General features: G+C 34.9%; 2 protein-coding genes across 2 annotated transcripts; one reads left to right on the top strand and one right to left on the bottom strand.

Moving 5' to 3' along the window:
- Nucleotides 1-1,020: 1,020 nt before the first annotated feature.
- LOC115977133 lies at nucleotides 1,021-6,234 on the top strand. Its single transcript, XM_031098811.1, has 4 exons — nucleotides 1,021-1,430; nucleotides 3,035-3,078; nucleotides 3,317-3,614; nucleotides 5,493-6,234. The coding sequence occupies exons 1-4, from the start codon at nucleotides 1,379-1,381 to the stop codon at nucleotides 5,801-5,803; spliced, it is 705 nt and encodes a 234-aa protein (XP_030954671.1). The 5' UTR covers nucleotides 1,021-1,378; the 3' UTR covers nucleotides 5,804-6,234.
- Nucleotides 6,235-9,178: 2,944 nt separating this feature from the next.
- Nucleotides 9,179-14,502, bottom strand: LOC115977132. Its single transcript, XM_031098810.1, has 3 exons — nucleotides 14,340-14,502; nucleotides 11,993-12,345; nucleotides 9,179-11,673 (listed from the first exon to the last, which is right to left on the bottom strand). The coding sequence occupies exons 2-3, from the start codon at nucleotides 12,334-12,336 to the stop codon at nucleotides 9,300-9,302; spliced, it is 2,718 nt and encodes a 905-aa protein (XP_030954670.1). The 5' UTR covers nucleotides 12,337-12,345; nucleotides 14,340-14,502; the 3' UTR covers nucleotides 9,179-9,299.
- Between the last annotated feature and the right edge of the window lie 1,619 nt (nucleotides 14,503-16,121).

Here is a 16,121-nt window from a genome sequence, read left to right as displayed (position 1 = left end):
GGTCTCTCACACCGTGAGACCTTGAGAGGAAAGTCTTTCTTTGTGAGAGAGTGAGACTAAGAATCAGAGATGAGTCTTGAGAGTGTGAGACTGAGAGCTTGTGTTCTTAAAAAGTAGAAGGTTAGGTCATAGGTGGGATTAGGAGCCTAAGATTGAGAATCTGAGAGGGAAAAACTATTGTTTGTTCGGCGGGATTAGGGTATGGAAAAAAAATTATGTGGCTGAGAGCAAAAGATTAGAGAAAAATGGTTAGGTGGGAGCTTGAGAATCTGAGATTGAGAGGGAAACACTACTATTTGTTTGACGGGATTAGGGTTTGGAAGAAAAATTATGTGATTGAGAGCAAAAGAGAAGAGAAAAATTGTTAGTTGGGAGAATGACATTCTAAGATTGAGGGGGAAACATTAGACTTTGTTCGGTGGGATTAGGGTTTGGAAGAAAATGAAGGTGGCTGAGTGATTGAGTCTGAGAGCAAAAGTCCAAAAAGGAGAGAAGGAGACAACTTAGTCTCAAAGTCTTAAACAAGATGTGTGTGGCTTGAGAGCAAACAAGAAAAAAAAAAAAAAATCTTACACAATGACTTAAACAGTAACCAAATACAGCATCGTTTTTCTTTTCTTTTGAAAATGCAAGACAACTTAGACAAGACCTGACTGAGACTATATATATATATATATATATATATATATATATTTAACATACTTGGGTTGGTTCGGTTCTCAGTGGTGTGCACATCTTGGCATTGATGGCCGCACCAATCCGACATCAGCACTAAAGAGATGTTGCCAACCACCATGTCGGAAACCTTCAGCGAAGTCCTGAGGGGAGCGATCATATTGGTTTCAGTCGGTGCACACAAAAATGTATAATTTTGTACCATAACTAGCCACGTGGCAAATTATGAGTAGTAAAAGTGTGTCTCCATATGACCCGCCATCACACATCCATCAATCACAATTGCCACGTTTACTTGGATCTGGTTGATGCATTAAAGAGATATTCAGGTACCCATTGACACGTGCCCCTATCCGCAAAGGGTCGGTTACTCTATTCTTCGCACGTTTTCTCTTCTTTTCTATCAGAACCTGCCCAAACAAGTACACACAGACAAACACACACACACACACACACACTCTCTCTCTCTCTCTCTCTCTCTCGGAGACACAAAAACAAACACAAGCACATACACACGGTCTCTAATTTCTTGACCGTTCATCCACACGAAAACCTTGTCCTCTGACTACCAGAGAGAGAGAGAGAGAGCCCACAAACTTAAAAGCCCTTTAGAATTGTTGGTGTATTGTATCTCAGCCGCTAACTCTCTTGTTGTGCCAACTTTATCAGATATTTATTTATAGTAATTCTTCTTCTTCTTATCATGGGCAAGAGGAAGCGAATCCCTGATCACGCCAATACTCAACCTCCTTCCGGTACCTTTTTTTTAAAAAATAATTTTTATAAATTTACCACTTTATATGGGCTCTGTTTGGTTCTCGAGAAAATGCCACAAAAGTTGTTGAATTTTATCGAAGTTTTCCGTTTGATCGGGCAGAAATTTAGTCACTTTGATGGGTTTTTTTTTTTTGGGGGGCCCGGGGGTTTACGATCTACCTGCATTTTTTACTCAATATTTTAGCTTCTTTTTATAATCAAGGTCATATAGTTTGATGGGTTTTTTTTTTTCATTATTTTAGCTTCTTTTTATAATCAAGGTCATATAGTTTGATGGTTTTTTTTTCTTTTAATTTTATGAATTTGTTTAATGGGTTTGTTTGTGTGTGTATTTAATTTTATTTTTATGAGGCTATTTAATCTTTGATCAATGTTTGATTGATGGGGATTCTTTGTTTTTTTCTCTCTTCTTTTTTGGTTGGCATCCTTGCTTGCTTTTGTGTAATCGATGAAAAATTAGAAGCTGTTGATTGAAGCACCATGTGTGTTAGACGAAAAACTATTTTCATTTATTCACTTTGCAATTAGCTTTGGATATTTTGTGGTATAGATTTGGAATTTAAATTTAGATCATTTGAGCTGGTTGAGATTGCTTCGGTTTGAGAAATTTTTCTTTTTGAAAAAAAATGAGGTTGAATTACTTGGGAGTCCATGTTGTTATTTCAAAGAATGTCTTTGATTTTCAAAATTTGTAAGAAAAAAAAATCTGTAGATGTTAATTTCAGCAAATGAGCTTTCTTTTGACTGCAAGCAAACCTCCTTATACGCTTTAGTACATATTGGAACGTAGCAATTGGGGACTGAAACTAGATAGATTCCAACATAATCTTGTTTTGTCCCTTGGCCATTCTCCTGTTACTTGTAAAGTTCTTTTCTTTTCTTTTCTTTGCTGTGCACTACTTTTTAGTTTCTCCCCAAGATTTGGAATGAAAGTTATCTGTATTTGCTTCTAACAGGAGCATCATAATCTATAATTAAGCTGTACAAACTTTAGGTGACTAGTTTGCGGTGATTTGGGGTTAATAAACTTGCCACCCACCAATGTTGATATTGCCCTTATTGGACCATTAAAGGAGTTTTGCCCTTGCAATAGGTTTCAGATTAGAATCCTAGTTTAGGGGTCTTCTCCATTTAGTCGCAATTGAGTCTCCTTGCATATCTTCCATATTGTGATTTATCTGATACACTTTTGTTGGTATTATGGAGCTGGCCTTTTTGTGGCTTTAGTCAGTGGCATTTCCCTTCCCTATTGGCTAGTTGGTTGCCAATGCTTGCTGTGCATCTATTTTTGAGTGGTTCAGTTTCTAAGTCTTTGGTCTTGTTATGTATTTGTTTCATGTGGTTAATAAGAATGTAGTCCAAGTGATATTTTAATTTAGTGGAGTCCCTGTCTTGATTTATAGGGATTGGTGGTCTATTTCAAGTAAAGGAAGAAGATTATAGCTCATGGATATGAGACTCTAATTTTAGCTGGCATTTAGCATTTTTTTTTTTATAAAAAAAAAAATCTATACTACTTTTATTTTAGATATAATAAATGAAACACAAGTTATCATTAACTATTTGTGTGTAAATATTGCAGATACCATGCCGTGCTCCTCAGGGATGGAACTAATGTCAGAAGAGGTTAGTTTTGTATTCTACTTTTATTACTATAAGTACTATTTCCAAGTTTTAACCTTTTTATGTCATCTCCTTCCTCACTTATAATACTGGAGAGTGATTACTAAGCCAGTTTCACCTTTGATAAGGATTATGAGAGAGAGTCTTCAATATTATTTAACAGCACTTCACATTTTCCCCTATATCATTCATGCATCTTATCAGCAGTCAAAGATACATAATGGTATGATTTTTTTGGCAGACACCTTTGCATGCAGTTGACTCTAGTGCACTAAACCCACTATCATCTGTTTTGGATCTAACGGATAGTTCTATGAAGCTACTGAATGCCCATCCTACTGCTGCACATCACCAGAATCTTGGCCGTTCAATATTTTTGAAACGTTCTCGTCACCACTACAGCCATCAGTACTCTCGGCGTAACTCAGCCAATCATGCCAATCCATCAACTTCTCGTGGCAAAGTTGCTTCTTTACGTGATGAGAGACTATCCTTCAAGTTGGCTACTCAATGCAACTCACAGATTGGACATCATTCAGGTGCCTTTTTTTTTTTTTTGTTTGGTTTAAATTCTGTTCAATTTTACTAATGATCCATTCCTTTTGACTTATAAAACAAGGGGGTTCTATTTCTTTCAATGGAGATTCAAATCTCAAAAATAACTTTTTTTTTTCTATTTGATGAGGTGTCCAGCTTTGTGATGATACTGAGTATGTAAATAATTTCACTTCTAAAAAATAATGAAGAGACCAGTTGATCTTTTGGAAAAACAAAAGAGAAATTCCTTTGTGATGGAATGGCTATTAACAGGGGTGGAACATTGAATTTTTTCTCAGACTGTATCATTGAAAACTGACCCCACTTCCCCTTCCCAAAACATACACACATTTGTGTATGCGATAAAACCCTGTAAATCTATATAACTAAATATTTAGAAAGTGTTTATTTTTGAAATAATGATACGTCTATACTATTAGAAAGGGTATTCTGAACTTTTGGCATCCTTTTGAGTTTTCAATACAACAACCAAGCCTTCGTCCCAAATTTTGGGGTTGGCCATGGATCCTCAATAGAGTGAAGGTCGGTCAGATCTATAGTGGAGCCATTCATAATAGAATGACTAAATTTTAAGCTAGCCTTCAGCCTACCATAAATTTCCTCATTTTTCTGGGCTTGGAACTGGTTGTGCGCACATCTAGCGTACACGTGTGTTTGACTTGTCAGAAAAGTATAATGTGGATTTGCTTGTAATGAAAAAACTTAATGCTTTTTAAGAAATGACTAAATTAAATTTTCAAGGAGGGTACTTGATTCAGTTTTTTTTTTTTTTTTTGGGAGGAGGGGGGATCTTTTAACATTATAAGTTTTAAATTTCCTCATTTCGACACCTATCTTATGTTTCCATGTATCCGTTTTAACATTCTCATTTCAACTATAGTCATTTTATAACTATGTTGCTTCTTAACAACCCAATATTCAATATCATAGAGCAGACTTTATAAAAATTTAAAATTTCAGATAGCTAATTATGGTTATATAAAGAATTATAGTTGTAGGGTCACCTTTTTCAGGCCAGGTCCAAGATGCATGGGCCTTCGACCGATGAGCCCGGTACAATGAATTTGTAGAGAGTGGGCTAAAGAGTTAGGCTTTAGTGTACGGGCAACGGTTAATACGGTGTTCTTCATGATCAAGCTGAGGTGGCCTGAGTTCACCAGAGAGGATTGGTCCTCGGCATGGTCCAGGGGGCTTTTTCTGATGTCTCTAGTGTGTTGGGGGGGAGGGTCTCTGCCCTGCCTTTCTGTCTTCCTCTACTTCCTTTTTATAGTAGTTTCCTTTCCCCTGAAAGGGGTCCCTAGGATAGGTACTTGTCCCATCAGCCCTTCCCTCCATTTATTGGGAGTGGTTGTAAAGACAGAAAAGTATGGTTGTGTCAGGCCTAAGGCACTGAATGCAATAATAACAGCCTTTTCTTTAGACTCTTCCCTTTTTCTCCGTTGTCCTTTTCTGCTCCAGTCCTTTTACTGTTCTGTGGAATGATCTGGAGTGTCATTACCAGTGGCGGGTTGCCCCCTTTTTCCTCGGCTACATCCACGCTGCGGAGGGGTCTTCCCATGGCCGAGGAGGGGTTTCTCCTTAGGTTGGGCCCTTGGCCCAACGTAGACATTGGCATGAGCCTACTGGTCTTTTACCCCCCCCCCCCCCCCCCCACAATAGTAATTTTAATTATGGTTATATAAAGAATTAATAATATTTTCAAATTTTTTTGGGGCCATCCTTCCACCCTGATTACATGAAAACAAATTTTGGTGAACAAGATTATTTTAGTCATTATCGATTATTCTGCTGCCTAAGCTTTTCGGTATAATCATTCTCACTTGTTCTCAAACTAACTCCATACTGCACCATTTTTCCAGAGTTCAGGGAAAATATGTTTTGCAGGCCAGAAAGAATTAGGTCCGGTTCCATGGTAATGGATGCAATATCATCAGATGTAGTGAAGATGGAGTGTGGGACATGTCAGAAGCAATTGAGACGGAAACCTTATTTTCTTGGGAGTACACTGTCTTCTGGTGAACTCTCTGTTGTGGCAGTTTTAGTGTGTGGTCATGTTTATCATGCAGAATGCTTGGAGCAAAGAACATGTCTTGAAGATAAACGTGACCCTCCCTGCCCTATGTGTCTGAACTTGATCTCCAATGATGATGAAACGAGAGGACAGAAGTAATTGTAGAGTATTTTTCAACTTCGCACTAATGATACATACTATCTAGAAGAGACGGGGCGAACTTAGATCAGTAGACAGAAAGCTTAGATGGGAATGCAGGCAGCAGTTGTATGAACAACAGGCTGTTTGACAGGCAGGAATCTGGCCTTACATTCTATTGCAACCATGATAATCTATAAGTGTTGAAGTGCTATTGTATTTCATTAACTAGTAGCCATTTGCAAGTTTTCAGTAGGCAAATCATAGTAACCAGCTTATGTTGTTTTTCTTGAATGATAAAGATGCTGGTTCATGTAATATGTTTTCGGCACCATAAGTAATAATAGTTCTCAAAAAATCTGTATTGTATTACCCTTTTTTTTGGGGTTAAATAATATTTGCAGCTTGCTATACTATATTCTATATTTCTATGTGAAAAGGACACGGAAACACATGATTGATGTCTGGGTCGGCAAATGTTGCATCCTCGAAATTATTGTGCTGTGACACGCTTGTGTGTGGTGGTCCATGACAATATATATGTGGGGCATCTTGGTAGCAGGCAGAAATATCTGTCTATATATATATTATAACGATGTGATATTGAGCATTATCATGTAAAAGTGATATTTCAATCACAATTGATCATCTGAGGAAAAATTGTGCTCAGTCGGCAGGTATCGAGTTGGCCTTTATTTTATTTTATTCTATTTTTTATTTTTTTTTTGAGGCTCAGTCATATCTTAAATGATGGCGGCTTATGATTATGATTATGATCTTGATGTGAAGGTCGGAGGTTGTGGTGGATTTTATTAGGCCACGAGGGTCGTGATTGACTTGGGGTTTTTGGGTGATTGACTTTGGGTTTTTGGGTGTAACTTTTGGTGATCGGAAACTTCCGGTGGGTCGGTTGCGGGTCGAAATCTTCCCCACCCGATAATGTCAGGTCGAGTCCGGGTTGGACACAAACCCGACCCAGCCCGACCCGTGGACACCCCTAGTTGCCATGGTAGTGAAAAAAATGCTTGAAAATTATGTGATTTCTCTAGGCTTTTAAAATTTATAAAAATTATTTATTTATTTATTTATTTTTAAATCAAGATTGCTATTTTTACAAATTTGTTCCATTCAGCTTATTTTAGTTAATTATTAATTCTCTTATATAAGTAGTGAAAATATGCTTGAAAATTATGTAATTTCCATATTGTGTGTATATATATCATCAAGATTGTTCATTTTTAAAAATTGGTTCTATTTATTATATTTTAGTTAATTATTAAATTGATTTTGATGTCATCACGGATTAAATTTTGGTTGCACCCCAGTCCAACCTTAAAACCCTCCTCACCGCTCTCCAATTCTTTGAACAGTTCAATTTTTAAAATCTTGATCAAGTGTCATGTTATTACAATTTGGTCTCCAATTGAACCTCAATCCGATCTTAAAACCTTACCATAAGCTCCTTTGTTTTTCTTGTCTAAGAATGGTCCAGTTTTTATTAGCTTGATGAAGTGTAGTGTAGGAGTGGTTTTTTTTTTTTTTTTTTTTTTTTGAGAGAGAGAGAGAGAGAGAGAAAGATAAGTAAAGCAAGGTGTTAGTTGATTGACTGGATCCCAAGGAAGAAGTAGTCTAGTCCCAAAATTTGGCAACCCAACTCAAATACTCAAGGATTTATTTAGCATTTGACCCGTTAATTGCCGAAGGCCCAAAGGAATTCACTTCATATGGAAAAGGAAACGTAGCTCCATAAATTCACTTTTTGAGAGTTGAGACATAAGTTTACTCCAAAAAGTCTGGAGACACATTCTTGCACACTTTGTCACAACTAGTATGTGTATCTAATGACAATTAGATTAATTTTCATGAATACTAGTGGTGGTCTCATGTATACGTAATATAATCCGATCACAAGTTGACAAATGTACAAATTGTAACAAAGTGCTTGGCAAAGTGTCTTTACAACTCAATTTATTCAAGTTGGATTGTGTAACTTGACTAAAATAAAAAATTGAAATTAAAGGTTAATAACCTGTAATCTATATATATAATAACAGATAGTTTCAAAAAAAAAAAAATATATATATATATATATATAATAACAGATGAAACTGAGAGAAACTCATATTAGAATTTCAAATTAGAGTTCTAATTTTGCGCCATGTGTCCTAAATTATTTATTCTTAAAAAGTTTTATTTCTTAATTTTAGAATCAAATGTAGGACCACATCATAAATATTCATTCAAATGAGCTATTGAGTATAAAAACCAAAGAGTTTAGAATAAATAAATCATAAAAAAAAAAAAAGTGTTTCACAATAATTTTTTTTTTTTTTTAAAAACATAGACAACTTATATTTTATACCTAATAATATCCTTACAAAATTTTTTAAAGAGTTAACAAAATATAAAAATGACTATCAATAGTATTAACTTATATATATAGGTATTATATTATGTATCTTATTGTATATCTTTAAGTGTATCCATGCATATACATAGGATTACAAGCTAATATGCATAATACTAAAAGATTACAATATGTTCTTTTTTATTAACTCGAATCAAATGGATAAAATAGATTCACAAAACAAGCAAGGCAGAGAGGCCGACATTCCAGATGAGTATGGTATGGGACTTAAGAGGCTGTTTGGCTAACCAAATTTGATAACTCAATTCTCAGTTTCTATAACTCATAACTCAAAAATGGTGGGACCCATAGCAAAAAGGTTGTTTGACCAAACGATAACTCAGTTTCCATAACTCATAACTCAATGGCATTTTCGTAAATAAATACACATGGAGGGACCCACAGCCGCAACTTTTGACCACCTTTTGACTTTTTTTTTTTTTTTTCACTTGATCGATCTTCAGTTTTGGGTTTTTTTTTTTTTTTTTTAATTTTATTTTAGCTTCGGAGAGTTTGGGTACTGGAAAGAAAAAAAAAATGAAAGAGAAAAAGTTACACCGACTGACAGGTATGGACCCATAAATAGTGTGAAAAATATTGAGTAATAAAAATTGGGTGATGATGCCAAATGGGTGTGAAAAATTGAGTGATGAGTGATGAGTTATGAGTTATGAGTGATGAGTGATGGAAATTGAGTGATGAAAAATTGTTGGCCAAACAGGCTCTAAGTATCTCTATAGCTTTCCTGCCTTGAAAAAAGTCAAATTTTATAGCATGTTCCAGTGACAATGCAATCCGTGGACACACTAGAAGTATAATCAATATTAAAGAAATTCATCATCCTTCTCATAAATTATTGATTAGAATCAAAATCCAAAATAGGTGTAAGTTGATCATTTTCCCTAAATATACCACAAAGACACTACTTGACTAGTCAAAAAAAAAAAAAAAAAAAAAAAAAATCAGCAAATGGGTTTTGGAAAAGGGCAAAACTAAGAACATAAGAAACTATCGATAATCAAACAGACTGGCTTGAGACAATGTTAGAAAACAGTAATGACATTATTACCAATGTACAGTGTCATACCTACTAAAGGAAGTACACAAGAACTATAAGTCTGCCTTGCATGTAGATTTATTATGTCCCAGTTCCTTGCATCTAGTGCAAGAAACTGGCCTTTTGTTGGACTCTCCCTCAGGTTTGGTACTGGTAGGCTCTCTATGTTGGCTTGGCGGCCGGGAGGTGCAAGGAGGAAGTACTTGCGGAGAATCTAAGGCAGTTTTTCCATCACTCAAAGGCTTGGGAATAGCAGATACAGGGTTTATGGATTCAGAATAAGTTAGACGGAAGCTATCAGCTGTGAAGTACCCTGAACAATAATCATACACATTCCTACCTGTAGAATTAAAGACAGCAATAGCATGGTGGCAAGGTAGCCCAGTTGCTTTCCATCCTAGACAACTACACTCCCATTTATCAATATCCACAACATTAATTAAATCATCGTGAACCTCAAATAGGGTATCAGATGAGATTAAGACTTTAAGGCCATTTGCTTTAGGAGTTTTTTCATGTAATTTGTCCTCCTTGGATGGAGTAAGTTTTGTAGACCACCTACTTGCTTCAATTTGACGAGTATGAAGCAACTCCATCATCTTACTCCTTAGCACTTCTATCTTCTGTATTATGGGTAACTCCCGCACTTCGTCTATCCAGTTGGTAAATAACTCAGCAACATTTACTGTAATATGATTATAGCGCTCAGCTTTAAATGCTGCATTCGTCCAATATTCTGGCTCAATTTGCATGACCCAATCATATGCTTTTGAAGAAACCCGTTTAATTTGCTCAGTACACATTCTAAAACCATCAAGTCGGACTGCTTGGGCAGCAGCAACAAAAGTGCCAGGCAAAGAACCCCTTCCATCTCCATGAAATGGGCCTTTCAAGTTTTTCTTGAAGCTTTCCATAAGGTGGTAAATTGAGTAACCATAACCAGCATCGTGAAATACTGCAAGTACTACCTTCTTTAAACCCTTCTCTCTGTCAGAGACAAAAGTTATGGATCGTGAAGTTGATATTGCAGATCTCAACTGCTCCAAAAACCACTGCCAATTATCATCATTTTCGGAATCTACTATAGCAAATGCAACAGGGAAAATACCATCATCCCCATCCAATGCAGTAGCTGTCAACAGAATCTCATGGTACTTTGATTTTAAAGATGTAGTGTCAAGGAAAAGAAGGGGGCGACAACCATTCTCAAAACCATATATTGAGGCATGAAATGATATAAAAAGACGCTGAAATCTTTTATCTTCAGCAGTGCAAAGCTTAACAAAACTACCAGCATTTGCCTCCGCCATCTTCTCACAAAGCTCAGGCAACTGATTATATGCCTCTTTATACGAACCCAGAAGTTGCTCCCTGGCATCCTCAATTCCGCGCCATACTTGAGTATAATTCAGCTCAATTCCAAAGTCCTTAAGAATGCTGTTAGCGATTTCCTTTGGTTTGTGATGTGGGTTATCTCGTAATTTTTCCTTAATGATACTCACCAACCAATTCTTTGATGGATGAGCTGACTTCCACGACTCCCCTCCACATGTATGTGATTTATTCATCTTTTTTATCCTGAATGATTGTGAAGATGAGTCCCAGGATGCATGAATCCTCCAAGAACAGCCTTGTGCTGCACATATGCCACTTGCACGATTAGTATCATTCTTCTTCAACCTGTACATAAAACGATGCGCAATAGCATATTTCTGCAGTGCATCACGAAATTCCTTCACACTTTTGAACTCCTGACCTACACCAACAATACCAGCTTTCCAAGATTCAACTAGTTTGTCTGGTGGAACATCATTTGAACTAGCAAGAAAAAGTGAACTGTTGGAATCATCTTCACAGGGTACTATATCTCCTTGTTGCTTCAAATCATCAGCTACTACTGCAATGCTGAGATTTTGGATATTCTTTTTTCTAGAGGTAATTTTCCTTTTTTCCTCAACATAGTCAGTGACAGCGACAATGGCAGGACCATTTGCACCAATTTTCCAGGATGCAGTTCGCCTACGTTTCTTAACAGTATCAGCGGGTGTAGAGCACATGTCAATTATGGTTGGGTCATGGGCAGTTGCATCAGTGGCAACAGCAACGGAACCAGAAGGACTAGAATTAGCAGCATCCAGATTCTCAGTGGCAGTATAGGCAGAAGAAAGGTTTGAATTAATGATCGCCCCAGTAGGACTTTTTGCAGTTGCTTTGACAGATCTAACAGAATCAGCAGGTGTTCCTCCAGGAAGAGGGACTGCAGCAAGTGGGGTGATAGCTTCAGGACTCGTGGAGGAATTAGCATTACTGGGTGCTGCAGTTGTATATGTTGCAACAGGGGTAGCAGTAGCAGCATGACATGCAGCTGCGGAGGTAGTACAGGCAGCAATAGGGGTTACAGTTTCAGCTAGTTTTATCCCACATGCCCTGCAAGGGATGACTAATGTGATTCAATGCAAGCAAAACTTGCAAATTTACCTCAATGACCAACCTATTATCAGTTACCATTCACCATATAAAGTACAGGAGGTCATTGCCATCATTTTATTAAAAAGCAACAGGATTTTAGTATTCTCCAGAACTAGTTGGGCAGAGATTATAAAACAAAGAATCAAAATTTGATCTTTCACAATAATAATTCAAAAAGAAAGAAACATAGAGCAAACCTGCTTGTACAAACAGGAGAGAATAAACAAAGCAGAATATATGGAAAAAAAGAGAGGGGTGGGGAGAAAGAAAGAAGTACCTGTTACCATTGTTCAAGGCTTCACGATCAAAACCAGTTCTCCCCATGGCAAAAACATCAGCAGTTACTGAACTCCCATGAAAGTCATACATCCTTTTGAGGTCTTTGTCATTAGATAAAGTGATTAGAGTTTGCTTGTTTCCAGGGAGAAAATACTTGATGGATAGGGATTTATATTCCAAATTCCACATTTCAGCTAATTTTAATTTCAGATCATCAAATAAGGTTTCACGATTGATATCTACAGCGTGTGCTTCTCCTCCAGTATATGACATTGATCCATCCTCATTTGTGACAAACTCACCACCAGATTGGCAAATTAATATAAGCTTTCCCCTTGCCATTGCAATGAACTTCAGTTTTAAAAAGAAAAAGAAAAAAATAAGTTAAAAACTTGTCTTTATAGTGCTTGGTGATGGTAATAATGACCATGTATATAAAGGCCCATCATGCATATAAACACTGGTGGTTATAAAATGCATCAATAAGTTTTCGTTTGCAAGAATGTTCCAACGAAATTGAATTTGTTCATTTTGTCTAGAAAATCTATAAATTCATAAGTTGACTGAAATATGAACGCATGACCAAACTGTCCAGAATATTTATTCATTATTAATTATAATGCTCTTTTTAGACAAGTGTATAGAAGGGGGGGAAAAAGAGTTAACTTTAAATTCAGAGAACAAAATACATTTAATTTTTTTTATTAAGTAAAATACATTTCAATTTATAATAAAACAGAATGGATAATGGAATAATCCACTTTCTATGGGACATCCAAAATCCAGATAGGTAATGGTTTATTGGAAGTGTATAGGCTATTGAATTGATGAAACTGCCACAGAATGCAAATAATTATATAAACAGTTCTCCACATAAAACAACAACATTAATAACCTTAACACTGATATATCAGGATCTATTACATGAAAGCAGACCAATGAACTCTTAGCTCAAATGGCATTTCCTTCTCCCATAAGAATGAATGAAGGGTGAGGTCATGGGTTCATAATACACTAGGTGCATGGGTAACTTACCAATAAAAATATAAATGAGTGAAAGCATCGGCCAATTGGTAATAGAGTCATAATTATTTTCAATTGACAAAAAATCTGTCAAACCAACTAAATGGTAATGACAGGCACAGCAAATTACCGTATATCTAGAATCAAGATACCAGCCCAATGTAAGAGGAAAACTAATTAACCAAACACATCATTACAACAGCCAAATTAATCATTAAAGTGGATTTTAGAAGGGCAAGGAGAAATTCAATAACGACTGGGTAATATTTGACACTCAAATTACTCTTTTTTTCTTTTATCTTTTTTCTTTTTTTTTTTTAATTATATATAACACTCAAATTATGTATTATGAAGATGTTTTGTAAATATGTAGTGAGAGGCCAAATGTAATTTCACACTGTGGACAAATTTTCCATTAAACAACATCTACATAATCCAGTATTTCAGTGATCAGTAAACTACCAAATATCATTGACACCATTTTCCTACTTCCTAGACATTTATGTTTGTTAATCTTAAGTAAAGCACAATATAAAGGTAAACAAGATTAGAACTTTTTTTTTATGGCTTGACACCTTAACAGTTAACATGCTAACATCATACCATGCAATGCACTGAGGGGTATATATGGGCAAACTACACTAATTCTGATAATTTACTTTCCTCACTACAAGTCATCAGAAAAAATATCATGTTAAAATTGAAAAGCATGATAAGCATCCCTTTTGTCTTTTTTGGGAAGGTTACACATAAAAAATGTGAAACCCAATTCAGTTTATCATCTAATAACCCAATCAAATGCAATACCATCACAAACACTGCCAACCAAACAAACTCAGATTGCATAGCCCCATTTCTAAAACACTGCACCACCAATCCAAAGCACAAACACATCATGTTACAGTACTAAAGTTACAACAAAACCCCATGTCTTTTTATCACTCTAAATCATATCAATGTCAAAATTATGCCAAAAAAGCAACTGGGTAACCTTAATTTTCATAGGTGATTAACTTAAATGTTAAATCAGCCCAGCAACAAAACCAACCAATCCAAAGGCTATATGATTATCCAACCAGCAATCAAAGAAAGACCCTTTTTTTTATCAAAAACCCATGAATTTTAGTCCATCAAATTCATGATATTGAATTACAGAACAGAACCACATTATAACTTTTTTGAAAAATGGATTAAACCCATGAAGAAGAATATCATTACAGGTAATTAATAATTAAACAAAAAATAATAAAAATAAAAGTAAAATATTGGGAAATATATATTAATATTAAATTAAAATCCTAATTTAAGAGAAGAAGAAATACCAGAAATGGTGTTGCAGGGACTTTGAGGTTGATGGAAACCCTAGAATTTGGGGCTTTTCGGAAATTAGAGAAAAAGAGTGAAAAGGTACGAGAATCGAAGGGCAAGGGTGTGTTGGAAAAGTAAGTGTAAAAGATGGGGCTAGTGTTGGAACAGAAATTTGATATTAGGGGCTCTTTTGGAATTTAAAGGAAATAGGATAAACCTTAGAAGAGAGAGATATAAACTATAGATGGATGGGAATACAGGTTTTACTTTTACTAGTCAATAATGCAAGAGAAAATAAAATATGATTTATGAGTAATGAGAGGACTACACCTTTTACTACACACTTTTATTCATAATTACCTTATATGGCTGACTATGATGATTATCTATTACTTTTATATATATGTACTATTTTTTTTTTTTTATTTATAGTCTATCATATTAAAATTGTAACACAAAAACTAATTAAAGGCTCGTGCATTGCACGGTTTTATGATAAAATTTTTAGAATATATGTAAAAATAATTATTATATTTTAATAATTATTATAATAAAATAAATAATTCTTATGAATAAATAAATAATTCTTATTAGTTGTGTTATAATATTATTTTTAGTTACATGTATCAAACTATTTTATATGAATTTTGCATTTAATGAATCTATATATGATTACAAACCTTTCTTAGGATATGCTTGGAATCTTTTATGACAAACCTTAAAAAAAAAATAATAATAATAATCAAGAAGAAAATTAAATTGAATTAAATAGAACCACATAGATTGTAAAGTTGCATATGAGTCTATGACCACTTTAAAATAAAATTTTAAAAAATAGCTATCATTTCAACTTTGATTTTACTATTTTAGTCAAATAAGTTTTATAATTACATAGGAAAAAAACCTTATTTTATAGTGATGGCTCAAGAGTAAAACTAATCAATGCACAAAAAAATTGATATTGGAAGAATGGTAACTTTTTAAAGATTATGAAATTCAGGAATTAAAGTTCCAAAATTTTGCAATTAAAAACCAAAATAAAAAATGATTAATGAAAATTTTTTGGGAATAAAAAATTATACTAATAATTAGCAAAAAATATTAATTAATGTTGCAAACCAATACATAATACTATGCATACTTTACATAAATAAGTATTAAGTGATAATATAAAAAAAGAGAACAACATGAATAAATCCAATTTGAAAAAATAAATTTTATTTTGTTTAGAAAAATTATATAAAAAATCCAATTAACTTAATAGTGGTGTGTTTAAATGATCCAAAAAAATAATAAAGCATATACTTTTGTGCCTAATCACATCTGGCAAATAATAAAGCATTCAAAATATTGAAAAGCAATTTAAATTCATGTATACTTGCATGAGATACGAACTTGTCAACCATTGTTGGAAAAAAACACCAAAACAAAGAAGAGAAATACATACCTGTAATACTTTGGATGGTAGGTTTGATAAAAACTTGTACTGACCCCCCCCCCCCAACACACTGAGGTCCCAAAAAAGGGGTCCTCAGGCCAGGCCGAGGACCAATCCCTCAAATTAACCCGGTCCGTCTCAACTTGATCGTAAAGAACACTGTGATGATCATTGTCCATACACTATAGCCTAGCTCTTTGGCCCACTCTCTACAAATTCATTGTACCGGGCTCGCTGGTTTAATGTTCCATGCATTTTGGGCTTGGCCTGAAAAATGTGGCCCTACAGATTTCATAGACATCAAATTGCCTAAGGAAAAAAAAAAAACAAAAAACAAAGGAGAGTTAGATTTCTAAAC

Source organism: Quercus lobata, chromosome 2, assembly GCF_001633185.2.
Source record: "Quercus lobata isolate SW786 chromosome 2, ValleyOak3.0 Primary Assembly, whole genome shotgun sequence".
Taxonomy (NCBI): domain Eukaryota; kingdom Viridiplantae; phylum Streptophyta; class Magnoliopsida; order Fagales; family Fagaceae; genus Quercus; species Quercus lobata.
Note: the sequence above shows the minus strand (reverse complement) of the source record. Positions and strands in the feature narration are given on the sequence as shown.